The 17466-nt window shown below is 42.1% G+C and overlaps 3 protein-coding genes across 9 annotated transcripts in view; 1 reads left to right on the top strand and 2 right to left on the bottom strand.

Moving 5' to 3' along the window:
- ralgps2 (Ral GEF with PH domain and SH3 binding motif 2) overlaps window positions 1–6510 on the bottom strand; it is a 101767-nt gene extending 95257 nt beyond the window's left edge. For 2 of the 6 annotated variants that reach the window (XM_015032894.1, XM_015032896.1), the window contains exon 1: window positions 6237–6510. The gene's annotated coding sequence lies outside the window, so the exon portion shown is untranslated. Of the gene's footprint in view, window positions 1–1471; window positions 1740–6236 lie in introns of those variants that run through there. The other 4 variants (XM_015032897.1, XM_015032898.1, XM_015032899.1 and 1 more) reach the window with 4 other exon arrangements.
- A 506-nt stretch (window positions 6511–7016) lies between these two features.
- coa7 (cytochrome c oxidase assembly factor 7) lies at window positions 7017–9974 on the bottom strand. The gene is made up of 3 exons (XM_015032904.1): window positions 9699–9974; window positions 8852–8992; window positions 7017–7786 (listed from the first exon to the last, which is right to left on the bottom strand). The coding sequence occupies exons 1-3, from the start codon at window positions 9802–9804 to the stop codon at window positions 7341–7343; spliced, it is 693 nt and encodes a 230-aa protein (XP_014888390.1). The 5' UTR covers window positions 9805–9974; the 3' UTR covers window positions 7017–7340.
- Window positions 9975–10067: 93 nt separating this feature from the next.
- The window catches only part of zyg11 (zyg-11 family member, cell cycle regulator), a 14603-nt gene continuing 7204 nt past the window's right edge, over window positions 10068–17466 (top strand). Inside the window, exons 1-15 of one of the 2 annotated variants that reach the window (XM_015032892.1) lie at window positions 10068–10274; window positions 10637–10802; window positions 11681–11892; window positions 12015–12332; window positions 12415–12528; window positions 13243–13359; window positions 13442–13582; window positions 13732–13908; window positions 15970–16034; window positions 16140–16239; window positions 16312–16362; window positions 16462–16623; window positions 16770–16817; window positions 16921–17118; window positions 17203–17255. In XM_015032892.1, coding sequence (XP_014888378.1) covers window positions 10200–10274; window positions 10637–10802; window positions 11681–11892; window positions 12015–12332; window positions 12415–12528; window positions 13243–13359; window positions 13442–13582; window positions 13732–13908; window positions 15970–16034; window positions 16140–16239; window positions 16312–16362; window positions 16462–16623; window positions 16770–16817; window positions 16921–17118; window positions 17203–17255 — 1997 coding nt within the window. In that variant the 5' untranslated portion in view covers window positions 10068–10199. Of the gene's footprint in view, window positions 10525–10636; window positions 10803–11680; window positions 11893–12014; window positions 12333–12414; window positions 12529–13242; window positions 13360–13441; window positions 13583–13731; window positions 13909–15969; window positions 16035–16139; window positions 16240–16311; window positions 16363–16461; window positions 16624–16769; window positions 16818–16920; window positions 17119–17202; window positions 17256–17466 lie in introns of both variants that reach the window. The other variant, XM_015032893.1, reaches the window with a different exon arrangement.

Genomic DNA, 17466 nt, shown 5'->3' with positions numbered 1-17466 from the left:
CCTCGAGTTTGACGCGTGTGGCTTAGATCAAAACTAGTCGCAGGACAGCACAGTCCTCTGGGATTGAACAAACTCATATTGTGATGACAAATGAAATTCGATATATTGTGAATCTGTAGTGTAAACATGAGCAAATGAAGCGACTTTTTTTTTCTTTTTTTTTTTTTTAAACACCAAAAAGTTTAAGCTTGTGTAACGTTTTATAGCCGCTTCCAGTTTGACCAGTGTGAGTGTACTGGTATCAAGGGTGTGAAAGAACAGGGCATGTTATTTCTCCCGTTAAGCCATCTTCACGTTAAAGTCACACCAAACGCACAGGGAGTGGAAAAACCCAAAAATGGAAAGGCATCAATCTTAGGCTCATTTGACCAAAGTATGTGGTTTAAGTTGACCAAAGAGTTTCATATCGGCCAGTATTAATAATTGTTGCTATATTTTTTTGTTTTAAGTCTCTGAAATACTACCAAGCTGGAGATGAGACCTTTCCTGTTCACCTTTTATTTTTAAGCACTTATGAGGCACAGTGGTGAAAATCTGAATCTGCAAGTTGTTCAACAAGTTGTTGCTAGGTGACCAGTAAGAGTGAGTTAGTTGATGCCACCCACCTAGCTTAGCTAGCAGTGTGAGGTTGAGCAGGTGAAACCTTTCCTCTGCCTACATCCCCCAGAATGCTGTGCGGGTTTCTGGAATCGGAGACCAGTGAAATTATTAAACACGGTATCAGACAGATTTCTACCCATACTGATCACGTGTCAATCGCTATACATGCCGTTACTGATTTGTTGCCCAGCCCCAAGTTGAAGTCTCCATGCTAACATTTAGGATTTATGCCAAAAATGCCTTTTCTGTCCTGTTACCAACAGGATATTATTTAATTGGCTTTTTGTTGCAGTTCTTTAAAAGCGCACTTTGGAGAATTTTTTGTTTGTTTGTTTGTTTGTTTAGGTTTCTAGGATTAGAAATTCCTTGAAACTTTGATCAACTTGAGAAAAACAAAACTAGCAACATGTAAAAAAAAACATTTATTTTATAGCAATTGTTGAGGTTACCCAGAATTGCGCCTCCAGTGATCTTATAATAATTATTTCCTATATTAGACTTGTTTTCCCTCATGAATAAATGTATTCCAGATTCTTCAGTCAGATTTTATGATTGCAACACAATAAAATAGAATCAAATCAAAGTCATACACATATTCCCCCCGCCCCCCTGTGTATTTACTGTGAATGACTGAGATTCTGCTCTAGCTTAAGCCTGACCCTCTGTGCTACAACGCTGCCTGTGGCTAGCAGCTCTCGGTGGCCTCTACTTCTCCTAAACAGTAGCTGTGATTACAACACAACAGGAACCACATGGCAAACACACACTCACACTCACTCACACACACAATGAGAGGGGAGGAGGGGAGACACTGCAGCATTACTTCCTCAAACGTCGTAGCGAATAAAAAGGCAAGTAGCTCAGTCTGCACCTTGCAACGTGGTACAAGCCTCTGAGATTTAAGAAGTGGAATCCTGCATTATCCTCGCCTCTTATCGTCCTGATGCACATTTGCACGCAGTCGTGCACGCAGTCGTGCACGCAGCTAATCAGGCGCTGGCCGAGCCCCGCATCCACGACACCCACTTCACCCAACTCCCGGCTGATACGCAGTCCTCACCAAACCCACAGTCGTCCACAATACCCTTATCAGTGTTCCAAAACAAGCCGTCGCGCGCCGCAGACCGTGTTTGCCCGTTCCCGACAGGAACAGAGAGGAGGCCGCTAAAAGAAAAGGAAAAAAAAAACAACAACAACAAAAAGTGTGTGACGACATGTGACTTCTCAGTTCCATCTGTGCTGAATGGATATGCCAGACTCGCGCATAAAGTTACCGTGGAAACAGAGCTACAGCCCTGATTGGAGGTCACGTAGAGATGAAGGCTGACGCGGACTAAAGGAAAAAAAAAAAAAAGAAATAAAAAGGCTCGAGGACCATCTATAGCAGCCAACATGAAGACAGCCTGTTAACTCACCTGCACACGCATCTAGAGCCGACAAACAGAAACACGCCTGCCATGACGGGACGTGATGCAATACAGCATGGAGGAACATAATCTGAGAGACCGGGACTCTGCACTCGATGACGCAGAGGCCCCTTCAGCACTTTATCCTGTTCTCTTGTAAACACGAAGCTCTGATTGTGAGAGGGGAGTTTCATTTCACACACACACGCAGAGATGTAATCTCCGACTAATCACATTTGCAGACCTGGGACCGAGCAGTTACACCGCGGTCCTGGACAGATGGGCCAGCGTTCGTCAGGCAGCGCTGGGATTAAGTGGAGGTGCGGCGTGCAGCTACCGATGGGTGGCTTCCTCCAACCGGCCTGATTACGTTACAGGGAATCTGTGTCGTTACTGCGTTCCTACGCAGCTTTAATGACTCAAAGGCATTACTGTTAGTATTGGGGCTGAAACAACTCAGATTAAGTGTGATGAATAACTGGAATATACAGACTCAAAAAAGGCCATTTGCTGAAAGAGCACAGTCATAGCAGTAAATAAGCCAAAAAACTGTGCAATATATACATGTGTATATTTTTCATTTAAGATGAAAACACCTTTGTCCGTCAATATTCTTTCCACAAAACTCAGGTGATGTAGTTTTAGCTTCACTAAAGGAAAGCTATACGACTGCATTTTAGGCATCAAAATCTTTATTTTGCTATTTAGACAAAAGAAATTTAATTATTTATTTGCATTTTTTTTATGTATTTTGAAAAATGTATGAAAAATAGCTAAAGAGGTAAAATCAAAAATTAGTACAAGGTGTCGGTTTTTTTTATCCAATTCATCGATAAATTGTTAGAATAATCCATTTACTGAAATAATTGTTAGTTGTAGCCGTAATTAATTTGCAGTACATGCTTAGGTTGAGATCGGACTTTAACAAACACCTTCAAAACCCACGGGAAATGTGGCAAAGAAGAAATCATTTTAATTGATGCCAAGATTAATCTATAAAACTATAAAGCTTTTTAGCATCTGCTGATATTCTGATTTACAGCTAATTTTACATCCAAAGATAAGGCCACACAGACTAATAAAAAAATGTAAATAACCGATTATAGAGCAGGAACTGAATTCTGGGGATTAGTTGTAAACAATGGTACATCATCAGCATAGAGGGAGATCCTATATTATGACTTTACAAGAAAATTTGGAGAATACTTCTGAGCAAAGTAAAGATACCAAATGCTGATCTATTGAAAACACTCAAAGCTGGAGACCAAACCAAAATAACTTTGCATTTTGTTGTCTGAAAAAGCTGAAAAACAAGCACTGTTAAGTATGACTGTGACACAATTTTACAGCCAAACTGAAGTAGGTCTCGAATGCACCTTTTAATGAAAGTAGCTAGCAACATGGCTGCCAGTGGTGTGAAAATCTAACTAGTTTACTTCCAGCTCTTGGAGGAGGAATCACAAGAAAAACCTGCCTTCAAAAGCCAGTAAAAGTGGGATTCAAACGGTTAAACAAAAGCAGGGATCAGAGGTATTCATTTAGGGAAGACGTACTTTGAATGTTTACTCTCAATTCCATGAAATTAGCTTGAAGTAACAAGTACCCAGGTTGGTGGCTAAGATCGAGAAGGCCCCACCACTTAACTCTTGTATTTTCATTCAATTCTGAACCAAACCCCTCAAAGTCCAGGAGCAAAAATTTGAACATGTCATTATAAAAGCACTGCAAACATCCAAGCTTTTAGAACTTGCTCAGAATTGTCATCATCTTCCAAGAATGTCCTCTGCACATTACTAAATGTCAAGGAAAGCGGTTAAGAAAAAAAAAAAAAAGAGCGGGATTGTATCAGTCTCCTCTGAATAACACTACAGCTCTGTAAAAAGGCACGCCAAGTCATGAGTCTGAACCCGAGACCTCTGGGTCATTTGTGACGCGTGGAGAACAACAAACTCACACAGCCGTACGAAATATCGAAATGTAACGTTCTTGAATTCCTCAAAAGAAAAATCTCGAGGGGAGAAAAGGGAGATACGACGTCACAGAAGGGGGGAGGCCGTTTGCGTGTGAGGGTGTAGAGGGGAACACAACAGTGAAAGCCCCCCAGAGCATTCTCGTAGGTCTTTCAAAATCACATCTAGAGCTATTATGCAGCAAACAGAGAGCAACGTGTCGATATAGCAGCTAGAAAACGCTTAGGCATTCCATGGGTGGTTTACTTTCATTTATCCAATTCACAATAAGAAATCATTGAAAAATGTAAACAATGGTCCACCCTATTCTCTGAATAATCTCAACAGTAATCAGGAAACATTAACGGATAAAATCGAGTTCTAGTCAGGGTGGCGCAGGACGTTTTCAGCTGTGCAAACCGAGTGTTCATGACCGCTCATGTGGCATGCTCAAACAGCTGAGAGTCAAAGAGAAACCAACAAAAGGAAAGTTAACCTTCAACAGATATTCATGCACTATGCCCCCAGAACGTTTTCCACATTATCTTGCTTTACAACCTCCATCTTCAATGTGTTTTACTCAGATTTAATAGAGCAATTCACAATTGTAAAGTGGAAAGTCGTGCGCTCAAAAAGTCGCGGGAGCAAACAGAATTTTGAAAGAAATCCCATAAGGAGGTTTGCATATGTTAAATTTAAAAGAAGATTTTTTTTTTGGTCCACGTGCATTAGTTTTCCTGTGTGTGGAGAAAAACTAATATTCACATTACCATCCTCATGGTATAACAGGGTGGTAGCTGCATCAGGAAATAGGGAAGTTGGTTAGAGTTGATGGGAAAACTAAATAAAAGGGCAATCCTGGACGAGGATACAAAAGACCCAAGATGGAGGAAGCCAAAACCTACAGGCACAATGCAATGTCTTCAATCCAATTCATGTGTTACAGTCACACAAAGTCTACATCAAAAACCATAAGAGAAGTCGGGGGAAGACTTAAAAATGCACTTTAAAAAATTGATGCTCCCCATCCAGTCTGTCTGGGAGAAAATGTTGCTCAATGATAAATCATGTGCAAAACTGGTAGAGACATAACCCCAAAAGAAGTTGCAAAAGGATGTTTCTGTAAGTAATGGAGAAACGGAGATCCTGAATAAGAGACGTCATGTGTTTATTTAAAATACAAAACAAAAAGAAAGCCATGTATGCTTTTCATTTCACTTCCCAATTACGTGCTACTTTGTGTTGGGTCTATTAAATAAAGTTAAAATGAAAATACATTATTTTTGATAGTTTGTAACGTGAAGACATCTCTGATTCGGATTGTTTAATTTAGCCACAGTAGTGTTAACAGAAAATAAACATTTATAATTTATACAGGTGTTTTTTTTTTTTTTTAAGTTTCGACTCTCTACTTAATTTCAGGTCGAAAACCGCTTCTGGCCCATTTCCCAAATTCAAAATTCTCCTACTTTTCCTGTCGCACACCTTTCCCCGATATGCTAAGGCTAAGTTTGGGGTAAGCCAAGGCTGCCCCCCTCGGTATTGTTTGCGGGTGAACCCCCCGCCACACCCATAGCATTCCCCCCCTGAGGGGAGCTGTGCGGGGGGTTCATCGCCTATGAGCTCTCGGAAGAGGCAGCAGGTACTGCGCCTGCAGTGGCTGCTAACAGCGAGCTAACTACACTGGCTGCCCCACGTAAACTCAGCGGCCTTTGAATCACACGCTGAATATGAACGAACAAAGAGAAAGAGAGAGAAAAAAAATCAGCAATGCTCACTCTCAGAGTCTCCTCGCTGCTATTTTTACGCCTCCATATTAGCAAGTCACAAATACTGCTAACTAGCTTGACTCACTAGCTTGTAAAAGAAAGAGGGGGCGCATGATTTACTGCTGGCATCAGATCAAGCCCCTCTCCGCTCCCTCTCTCTGTATGCGGAGGGGCTATTTTAACCTCACCTGGTCTGAGTGAAGAAAAATAAAATAAAAGCTTTAATACATCTCTGCACCTAGCCACAGATACCAACAGTCTGCGTAAAGCAATCATCCCTGCATTAAGCGTGTCGTTTCTAATCACGCTTTCATTATGGATTCACGGTGCTTTGCTTATATATATAAAAAAGGAGCATCCTGTGAATAAAAACAAACACACCCAAATCCGTCCATGGGGATTTAACGTTGCCTTAGCTAGCTAGCTCGACGTCTGATGCGCGGGGGATTACCGAATGATGCGGCTCACGATATCCAAGTTGCCCCCCCGGGCCATTATGTGCGGTAACTCACCGAAATGCCCCGTTTTCCTCTGTCTCCGTCTGATGGTATTCCAGCGGGCACATCAGAGGACGGCGCTTCGCAGTTTTCTATAAACCACAACGCTCCGCAGCACAACAGTGCGTCTCGCAACAGCTGTGTTGTGTTTTGAATGAGAGCTGAGGAGGCGCACAGCGGACGGACGGGCGGAGCTTCCAGGGTGCTAACTGGGGCAGGCTGCTCATCATCCTCAGCAGACCTGCCTTTAGTATCCTCAAGTACAGAGATCTTTTGTCCGTCTCGGCATTATTGTTGACTAGTACAGTGTCAGTTTGACAGATGGGGACCGCGTTTCTCTTTGTTTATTGTTGCAGGCAGGGTGCAGTAGAACGCTTCCATGGGGCTTTGAAATAAGAGTAAAGTTCAAGTGTTTGCTTCTGCTTCCCTCTAGTGGTCACTTGCGGTAAAACTCCTTTTTTTATTTTCAGTTTGGTAGAAGCAAAACTACTGCAGGTGCATTTCAGCAGAGGTCGGTAGAGTCGAGTACTCAAAAATTGTTCTCAAACTTTAAGCAAAATTTTCCAAAAGTTTTATTTTTATCTGTTATTTTAATTGTCAAATGTTTTCTGTCACTGGGTGTTATCTTTAAGCAGTTTATGACGTTTAAACAAATATCATCAGCTGTGCATCAGGTGTTAATCAGTTAATCATTTTCACGCTACAGAAAATCCACAATAAACTCAAACATGTGTCATTTCACTCTGGAAAAAGAACAGTTAAAAATGTTATAATAACACCACAAACACCTTCTTGTGCTTTGTTTCTTAACATTTTTACTACTGTAACCTTATCCGTACTTCTTTGAACAACTGCAGGTTACAAATTGCAGAAGCACAGAAAAAAAATATTAGAATTTCATTAATTTATTGTTTGGACGTCAACATTTTTCTATATCACACAAATGTACACAGTTGTGACAATCTTCAACAGATGCATTGGAAAAAACACCGTATTGGTATCCCTTAACTGCAATTATCCCGTTTTACTCCAACAAAACTGCCTGAGGCGAAACAATGCATGGCAGCGTAAAAAAAAATAAATCAATCAAGCCTTCACTTGACAGCAACATGTCTAAAATCACTCCCCAAATTTCAGCTGCCTTTCCTTTTCTGCCCCATGCAGCTCCCTCGCTCGGTTCTTCAGATCCTCGGCTTTCTTCTCGTCCTTTTCCGTGCCGTCCCCGAGTTTGCACATCCGACTGGCGTTGGCACACCCCCACACGTGTCCGAGTTCGCAAGCCCTGCTGGCGTACTTGAAGGCTTGACTCATGTTCGGCGACAGCCCTTTGGCGTTGCCCTCGATGAACATGGCGCTGAGGTTGAAGCAGGAAGGGGCGAAGCCGCCAGCGCAGGCCTTCTCGTAGTACTCCCGGGCCAAAGTGGCGTCGGGGCCGCCGTCCAGAGCTCGTCCGTCGTGGGCTAGCAGACCGACGTTATGGCAGGAGTCTATGGACTTCTTTCCTCCAGCGTTGCAGGAGCGCACGAAGCAGGAATAGGCGGTTTTCAGACACTCGGTCACTCCACCTGGTGCACAGATTCAGCAGAGACTCACTAAGACGACAGAAATCTGCTGTAAGTCTAAACACATTTAAAGTCTAAAAATTTAATTTGAAATCATATTAATTTAAAACAGTAAATGTAGCTATATTTGAACATAAAAACAGTCCATACACATCCCACGGTTCATTTTTGTAGTTTTTATGAGTTAAAGATGCATTAAATCGTATCTTCAATAGGATTAGGATCAGGGATACATTAGGAATTTATTAACTTAAGAATATATGTACAAGTACAACAGCCAGAAGTCTGATTCATACTTGGGTACCGAAAGGGAAAAAAAAAACAAAACAAAAAAAAAAAAACATCCAGACAAACTTACTTGTTCCTCATCATCTTACTTATTGGTTTATTGTATGAGCAAGACATGCTGGGAAGGTGTTACTGCACTTTTGTTTTTCAAGAATTTATAAACAACATATTTAAGACAAAATACTTGAAATGTTGCTTACAACAACGAAAGGGCAGCTAACAGAACCAAAAGAAAAGTTTTCGTTGAAATGTTGAAGCAAAAATAAATCCATTTCAAACACTGACATGAAAAAAAATAAAAGCTGAAAAATCATTGCTGGTGTGAGAGAAGGGATGGCCGCTCTCAATTCTAGGGTTTTTACATGTCGGGGCAGAAATGTTATCTAAAAAAAACAGTTTGAAAGCAATTCTGACTAAGTTTAATTGTTGGACTGATGGCCTCATATCTGACACACAGAGTGGTTCAAGGTCAACTCAGTAGCTGCAAGCTGAGCCCAAATCATAACACCTCCACCACCATAGGTCACAGTTGCTGTCCAGCGTTTTTCTACAGTCTTAAGTAGAGTTTTTAATGTGATTGATTGGAAATCAAGTGATTGTCTTTGATTAGACGCTATGTTTGCTAATGACAGTGCTGACTCTGTAGGATGTTTTTAACACTTTTGAGGCAGTAATTACGTAACTTTAGAGCCTGATTAAGGCCATGTGATTGAACGATGGCAGTAATAAGAGTGAGTCCGCTCTTTCTTTCCTTCCGAAAAAAGCGGACTGTTCGCATACCTTTGCCGGTGACATGGTAAGCTCCGAGTTTGTAGCAGCTCTCCGAGTGTCCGTTTGTGTCACAGTTGTGTTTCAGGACTTGTGCTGCAGAATCGTAGTTTTTCTTCACGCCATCCAAATAGTCTGCTAGCCTCTGGCACCCTAAGGAGACGCATCAGAAAGTTAGAGACACAGAGGCAAACATAACAGCATGTCATCACAAAGTAGCATTAAACTAAAACTATGATTCTATGACTCAAGGATTTTATATATATTATTTAAATGCATGGCGTTTGTTCTTTATGTGTCCATTTTATCTTATATTTATTCTCATCTCTACTTTCTTTAAAAACCTTTACTGTTATTGAGATATACATGTATTAAATGCTATAATATGTAAACTAATGTATTTGGGCAAATATTATATTCCAATATATTGCCATAACTTAAAAACAACAAAAACAGCATAAACGCATACAATAGATAAATCTCTTAAAATAAAATAACTTGTTATACAATAACTTAAAACAACAGTATGCCAGAACCTACAGTAAAATAAGGTAACAACAAAATATAGTAACTTGGAATGACAGAAAAGAATAACTTAAACTTAAAACTGTGTAAATTAAATAAAATAAATAACATTGCAAAACATGAAAAGAACGAAATAAGGATATAAAAGGCACAACTTTAAATATCATAATATATATATAAAAAACATAGCCTTATTTCAGCATTACATAACAGCACAGCCATATAAAATACTGTAGCTTTATATCTCAGAATAACGTGAAACAACATAAAATAGCAACGTGAGGGTCCGTGTTTCAGCACCGCTGGTCTGTGAACAGCTCAGGGTTGCAGTTACCTTCAGGGTCCTTCTCCTTGTAACATTGGTAACTGTACTCCACTCCCAGGTTGTCCAAGAACTGTTTCACCTCCTTCTCATCCTCGAAGTTTATAAGTCCAGCCATGACTCAACTTCTGTCAAGTCCGCAGCACAGCAGAAACATGAGCTGGAGCTGCGCAACAAAATTAGCTGTTTGAGTGGTTCCAAAGCTTCTCCTGCATGTGGACCCGGTCTGGTTCTGTTAGCACCAAAGCTGTCAGCTACCTTCCCTCGTGTGCTGCTTAACCTCTAAAAGCCGAGGAGCATTAGCTATTTCGTAATCGTCCTGTGCGGGCTTCCGTAGCGCCGCCTCCTCTCCTCATGTACTTCCTGTGTTGTGACCTTTGTTTACTGTCAGTCTCTTCGCTTCAGCCAGAGGGGGAGGAAAAAAAAAAAAACAGACGTCGCTCGCAGTGAAAACGTCGCTCCTATCTAGTTCCTCATTTCGCAGGTTTTCTGTCGCTACGGTGCTTGGTCGACATGAACTCCGCCACCTCCGGCGGCTTCGGGTGTTTTAGCAGCGGGGGAGGTTTCTCAGCTCAGTGGCAACAACAAGTAAGCTAGCTGCTGGGTTCAGGCTTATCGCTTGTCCTACCTTCACTGCTCTCCCTCCGCTTCGCTCAGCTCTGTGTCAGAGCAGGCAGGTGAAAAAGAAACTGAAAAGCTCTGATACAGACAGAAAACAGGCGAAGCTGCATTTCTTCTGGCTTTTTCTGACGCCAGCCCTCTGCTGCTTTTAAGCTACAACTATCCTCTTTATTTTCTCTTTTACACTATGGCTATGGCTTCTCTGTTTTTAAACACGGTAGGTTGTAATTTTATTTATTTATTTATTTATTTTCGCCAGTATGTCTTTTTTTCCGCCTTAATTTGGAAAAACAACAAATAAACAAAAACACCTCTGCTTTGGTGTCCAGGATGACGCCTCCCCGGCGGCTCTGACAGACCTGTGCCTCACCTATGTGAGCCAGAACCTGGAGTGTTTCTGCGTGAAGCTGCCTGACGGCTCCTTGTGCTTCAGGGAGGCTGTGCTCTTCCCTCAGGAGTTGGCAGACCAGCTTCTCGCCAAGATGGCCACTGAAGGTAAGCCTAACCTCTACGGATAAAGGGATGCATGTCCTGGGAATCTGGGATAAATAGGTCAGTGAGAATTTGATGATTCTTAAAAAAAAAAAACTGACTGGAAGCAAAAAGCCTAAAGGCACTAATTTCCATCTCAGTGTAGAAATGTTTCTTTGCTGTGAAGAAATAATGTTCCCCTATACATGCTTTTTTTTATTTGCATCTACTGATATCTATGTTTTTTATTATTATTATTCCTTACTTTCCGTATGGCTTTTCTTGTTTAATTAAGTTAACTTTTAAATCATTTCTCACTCAACACTCTTCTCCGTCAACATTTTAATCATGTTACAACTACCACACTTGTGCAGAGTCAAGGTAACACACTATTGTGAAGATGAAGAATTATAAGTCTGTTGTTGAGAGTATCATCTCAGAACAGCATCAGAGCCAGGGACCTAAAAAGGCTGATTTAAATTTACATTTTTTAAATCAGCCTGATTTAAAAAAAAAAAAATACAGGCTGGGTCAGTTAGAAAGGTGATTTTTACTCCCATTTCACACTTGTGTGATACTTTGTGTTAATCTATCAGATAAGAAACCCACTTCACATGGAGACCTCAGCTAAAATACACACATTTTATGCAAGTTGAAATTTAATTAATATGAAAAAATATATAATACACTCACTGCTTTAGATCATTGAATTTTACTAAATCTTTTGGTCATGTTAACAGCCTTCTGAATCGAAACGCAAGGTTTTTGTCGTGTTTAAATATCGGCTCCGACATTTCGCTGTTACCTCCTCATGTCGGGTGTATCTGTTCGTCAAATAAAAACAACAATGAAATGTTGACATGTTGAGAAACTGCGACTGATGGTGCTTCATTCCCCTCCAGGCCTCCTGAACGACAGCACCGTGGGGGTGTTCAGGAACTGTCAGTACCTGCGGCTGAGACGAGCCTGCATCCGCACGGCCCGGATCTCTGCCGAGGCGTTCCAGAAAGCCCTCTGCCCGCACAGACTGCTGGAGCTGGACGCCGCAAGGGTCAACGCGGACCTCACCATTCCTGACATCCTGCAGGGATTGGCTACCAACAAATACTGCCAGGTAAAAAAAAAGCAGGAGGTGTCACCTGCTAGGAAATCCTTTCTTCGTACAACTTGAAGTCAGTCTGAAAATGTTGTGTTTTTGTTTTTGTTTGTTTGTTTGTTTTATGTCTCTCCCTGCAGGAGTCTCTCCAGCGGTTAATCTTGACCGGACTCACTATGGCCTCCCTGGAGGAACCAAGCTGGTACCGCTTCAGTGCCCTGCGCGGCCTGCGCTCTCTGTCCTTAGCTAACGTGGAGTTCTACGACTCCGGCCTCGTCGACGTCTGCTCGCTCCCTCGGCTGGAGAGCCTGGATCTCTCCAACACGTCGGTGACCAACCTGAGCCCGCTGCTGGGCCTGAAGGAGCGCCTGCGCTCGCTGACGTTGCACCAGCTGAAGAGGCTGGAGATGAGCACGGCTCAGCTGCTGGGAGTCATAGGCCAGCTGAATGTGCTGCAGGTTGGTAGCCGTCATGCTGGTGTCGATGGTAAATGCACATTTGCGGCGGCAGAGGGAGAACTCACGCTTGTGCTCAACGCAGCACCTGGACATCAGCGACGACAAGCAGTTTACCTCCGACGTGGCCTGTCAGCTGCTGGCGCAGCGGGGGATCCTTCCTGCTCTCGTTTCCCTGGACGTCTCGGGGAGGAAACAGGTGGGTTTTCTTTATCAGGGCCGAGACGATTAATCGCGATGAATTGTTTAGTGAAATAATCGTCAACTAATTTAGTAATCGATTAATCATTAACACAGACCAAAAAAAGAAAAAAAAAAGAAAAAGAAAAAAGATAATTTGTTAAAAGAACATTGTGAGCGCAGTAATTATGACAAAACTATACAAAAAATAGATATATTTTGCATATGAGATAAAAAATAAATAAGCTTTGTCTGTAGAGATGTTTTACCCAGAACTCCTGAAATGGAAAAGTTTCAGCTTCACACAGTTCAAATTCTGGAAAAGTAATTTCAAAATGATCTCCTATTAAGCGCCTTTTGCCATCCAATTATTAATTAGTTAATCAATACAATAATGCAACAGATCAGTCCTATGCTGTATTGATATGTTGAGCAGAAAAACCTGAGTTTTTACGTGTTAATGTCAGAAGTGTTTCTTAGCTGCAGGTGCATCCTTTGTTACAAATCATCAATGGTTCACAAAGGGAATGCTGTTATTGTATTTGACTCAAAAAAAAAGTTTGCTTTGTTATTAAAAGCATCTTTTAATGTATTAAAAAGGTTTAAGCAGATAAATCTGCAGAATGTGCCAATTTTTCCCCCCCAAATTATTCTTTATAATATTTGATAGATTAATGTATTAAAGTATAATCGATTAGTAAAAGTGTATGTGCTCTTTCTTCCTTTGTTGCAGGTGTCTGATAAAGCCGTCAGGACGTTTGTCGAAGAGAGGCCTGGGATGACCTTTGTGGGCCTTTTGGCCACAGACGCCGGCTTTTCCGACTTCCTCTCCGGAGAAGGAAATCTTAAGGTAGGAATGGACGCACAAGGATTAACGTGGAAACAAAGCAGAGGAGTTTAGGTCCGCTGAGGCTTTGTCCGCATGGAAACAGGTTACAGGAGAAGCCAACGAGACTCAGATCTGCGAGGCCTTGCGGCGATACAGCGAGAGGGAGGGATTCGTCAGGGAAGCTCTGTTTCATCTGTTCAGCCTGACTCACGTCATGGAGAAACCACGGCCTGACATTCTAAAGGTAAATAGTTCGCTCAAAATAATGCGGAAGGAAAAAAAAAACACACACACACAAAACAATTGGGTTTTGCTATGGATGACAAACAACAAAACATGGTATCTGTTGTTTCTAAGCAACCTTCAGACAGTTTCTCTTGACTTTCTGTGCAGCTCGTAGTTCTGGGCATGAAGAATCACCCGGCCACCCTAAACGTCCAGCTGGCCGCCAGCGCGTGTGTGTTCAACCTGACAAAGCAGGACCTGGCAGCAGGGATGCCGGTCCGGCTGCTGAGTAACGTCACCCAGCTCCTCCTGGAGGCCATGAGGACGTTCCCCAACCACCAACAGGTAAAAAACGTCAGGAGTCCTTCGTTGTTGCTCCGTCATAAGGTGCACGTGTGTTTGAGGAACCTTCTGCATGAGTCTGTGTGGATGTTTGCAATCATTCTTTACCCCATTTCTCTTTTTCTGCAACAAAAGCATTGCAGGCAGAAGGTGTTTTTATCTGTTTAATGCTTGCTACATTTTATGTTTTCACTGAATTCGGGGTGATTTTTATAACTTCTCTTTCATTTTCGTAATAACACTCCTGCTAAGGATCAGCATGGAGTTGCCACCCTTTCAGCACCAAATGTAATTTACACGAAATGCAGCAGAAGTCAACAGAAAGTCCAGAAAAAGTCCAGGGCAGGGTCGCATTTAGAAGAATCTGGAGCCAGTTTTGGTTCCCGATCTACTAAAAATGTATTTTCCGCATGGAAATTACAGCATACTGGTTGGTAGACCAACACATTGGTGGGTACAAATCAATGAATTGTTGGTTTAAAACGTCTGGTAGGCTGCTACATGCTAAAGGATGTTCTATAATTACATTATCTTCAAATTCTGTTGATTTAATGACCTATGTTGTTTATAAAAATCCACCAATATCAAAACACCTTACTTGAAAAATATGCAACTGTAAAAAATAAAAATAAAAAAATATTTGGGTCCCCCAAACACTTGAGTAAGCAGTTTTTAAAATCTAGTCCCGGTCGTAGAAAATGATTTTCAGTACAGTAGAAGACGGGCTCCATTTAACTTCACTTTCATACATTTCTTAAACTGATTCTGGAAGGTGACAGGTGGAAATTTAACAATTCAATTTGAGACACTTACTTTGCAGATTTATTGTCTTTATTCTCCCGGTTTGGGATATATTGTTGGTTTCAGAACAACTTGGCGTGTCTTTCTAGAACAAAATTTGACACGGCAAAACTCTTTGTTTGAACACTGTGGGCTTTTCTGATCACACACTCAGCAGGAGCATAAGCGATCCGTCTGGGACTCACAGAGCGGAGGGATTCTTTGCCACTGCGCTTTCCTGAGCAGAAAACGATTATATTAGAGCCTCATTTATCAGCAGCTATCTTAAATGATTATATCAATACCTCATACATCAAGAAGTACCCGAAGAATAAGAAGAAAACGATCCGCAGGCGGAGACAGAGAGAGGTTAGATCATCACTTATTTTGTCCAACCAGTCATTGTGTTTAAACATGTACGCACTGAACGATCAAAGCTCTGTTCTCGGGAATCTGTGCGCGCCTGAGCGACGTGCAGGGAGTGGAACAGAGGGCGAGACCTCGTGGGACTAACACCGTCGTTCTGAATAAATTGGCGACAGAAAGAAGTAGCTTTGTGATCTGTTCTCACATGAACAAATATGCAGAACCAGGTCTAACACGCAGATTTTAGCTGATCTGAACTTTAACAAGAGCGTTGATTGTCACGACTTCAGTTTCCACCGTCTGTGTCAAATTTGAATTTTTATGGAAGTGGGGAAAACATGTAGCAGCTTTCTGTAGGCCAGCTGTGTTGCAGTGTGCAGGTGGGGTAGCGATGCCATACTCTGCTCCAGACAGTTGTACAAACCTCTGGTACTTTTACTTTCTTATTTATAAAAGGAATTATTTGTTTATTTGCATCTTTTAAAGGCTTAAGTGATTAAAATTTTCTTTTTTTATCCAATTAATTGTCAGAATAATCAATTGACTAGTCGATCACTAAAATAATCGCTAGTTCCGGCTGTGTAATGTACATCAGACATCACTTGTCTGAATTTGTAACCGTAATAGTTGTCACCTGTGTGGTTCTGTCCCAGAAAAAACACCAGAACATGGAAAAACTAACCGGTATAAATCTGAAACTGTGACTGTAAACGCGTGTTGTGACATCTTGAAATTTGAATGGAGGAACTTTCAACAATCAGAGTTTTTAGCTTCCCTTTTCTAGTTCTGTTTTAATCTTTTTCAACCAAATTTATGGAAATAAGTGGAACTTTTTTGGCAACAACATGAAGATGTGTTTTTTTTTTTTTGTTTTTTTTTACGGGTTCTGAAATGTCTGTTGTTTTTCTCTCTTTGTAGCTGCAGAAAAACTGCCTGCTGTCTCTGTGCAGCGATCGCATCTTACAAGAGGTTCCATTCAACAGGTGAGAAGCAGATCTTCGTACCGTCTCCAAATGATTCACATCCCACTATTTAACATCGTCAGGCAAAGTCTGGATTGTGAGTCGCCGTGCATTTCTGTTCGTAAGGTTCGAAGCAGCCAAGCTGGTGATGCAGTGGCTCTGCAACCACGAAGACCAGAACATGCAGAGGATGGCTGTGGCTATCATCTCCATCCTGGCTGCTAAGGTACACGTTGTCTGCCTCACAGTCTCCTCTGCATCCCAGATCTTTTTCACAGTCGTGTTTTGCTCCTTGCAGCTGTCCACCGAACAGACCGCCCAGCTGGGAGCAGAACTGTTCATCGTTAAGGTACGACTCCTCTCATGACTGGAAAAATAGTCAACAGGTTTACCGTAAAAGTCGACAGCTTTAGACTAAATGTACACGCTCTCTCTCCCTGGCTCTCAGCAACTGCTGCACATTGTGCGTCAGAAGGCAAACCAGAACGCCGTGGACGCGACGCTGAAGTTTACGCTGAGCGCGCTCTGGAACCTCACAGATGAATCGCCGACGACCTGCCGCCATTTTATTGAGAACCAAGGCTTGGAACTGTTCATTAAAGTGCTGGAGGTACACAAAAGAATTAAAAATAAGGCTCTGCATGCTGATTCCTAACCGGAGTTAATCATCATTAGCGGCGCATAGTACATTTGCATATCACTGTAGGGCATTGTGACTCACTTATTTTCCATCCCTCCCCTCCGCCATCGCTGCAGTCTTTCCCCAATGAATCTTCCATCCAGCAGAAGGTGCTAGGTCTTCTGGTATGTTTACTGACCTTTTCCTGCCCTTCCGACAAAATACTCTAGTTTGCTTGACCGCCCAAATTAAGGCCTCGACATTCCCTTTTCGCCCTCTGCCATGCAGAACAACATAGCAGAAGTCAGGGAACTGCACTGCGAGCTGATGGTGCAGAGCTTTCTGGACCACATCAGTTCTCTGCTGCACAGCCCCGAGGTGGAGGTCAGCTACTTTGCCGCCGGGATCCTCGCACACCTGACGTCACGAGGCGAGGAGGCCTGGACGCTCGGCCCGATGCTGCGGGGCTCGCTTCTCGAGCAGCTGGTAGGAGTTCAGCAGAACCTCTTCAAAGTGGTGGATGTAAAACATGCGAAGCACCGTGGTCATTTACGTGTTCGCCTTTTCTAGCACGCTGTCATTATGAAGTGGCCCCCTCCGGAGTGTGAAATGGTGGCCTACAGGTGAGCTGCAGATGTGGAGATTTTATACAGCGCATCCTTGAAAACTTTAATTAAGGCCTTAAAATATCTGACATTCATTTTTAAAAAATTAAGTTTGCCTTAATTACAGGCCATGCTATTTACTTTCATATACCAACTTTATTTATAAAGCACTTTAAAACAACCACAGCTGATACAAAGTGCTGTACATCAAAACACAACATAACAATAA

This window comes from Poecilia latipinna, unplaced genomic scaffold, assembly GCF_001443285.1.
Source record: "Poecilia latipinna isolate Pla-1442-1.1 unplaced genomic scaffold, P_latipinna-1.0 Scaffold253, whole genome shotgun sequence".
Taxonomy (NCBI): domain Eukaryota; kingdom Metazoa; phylum Chordata; class Actinopteri; order Cyprinodontiformes; family Poeciliidae; genus Poecilia; species Poecilia latipinna.
This window is presented reverse-complemented; position numbering and strand designations above follow the sequence as displayed.

Excerpts from the sequence above, each read along its gene's own strand:
- coa7 (XM_015032904.1), bottom strand. The coding sequence starts at position 9,804 with ATGGCTGGACTTATAAACTTCGAGGATGAGAAGGAGGTGAAACAGTTC. Across the intron at positions 8,993-9,698 it reads CAAGGAGAAGGACCCTGAAG|GGTGCCAGAGGCTAGCAGAC; the intron begins GTAACTGCAACC and ends GCGTCTCCTTAG. Across the intron at positions 7,787-8,851 it reads TTACCATGTCACCGGCAAAG|GTGGAGTGACCGAGTGTCTG; the intron begins GTATGCGAACAG and ends TCTGTGCACCAG.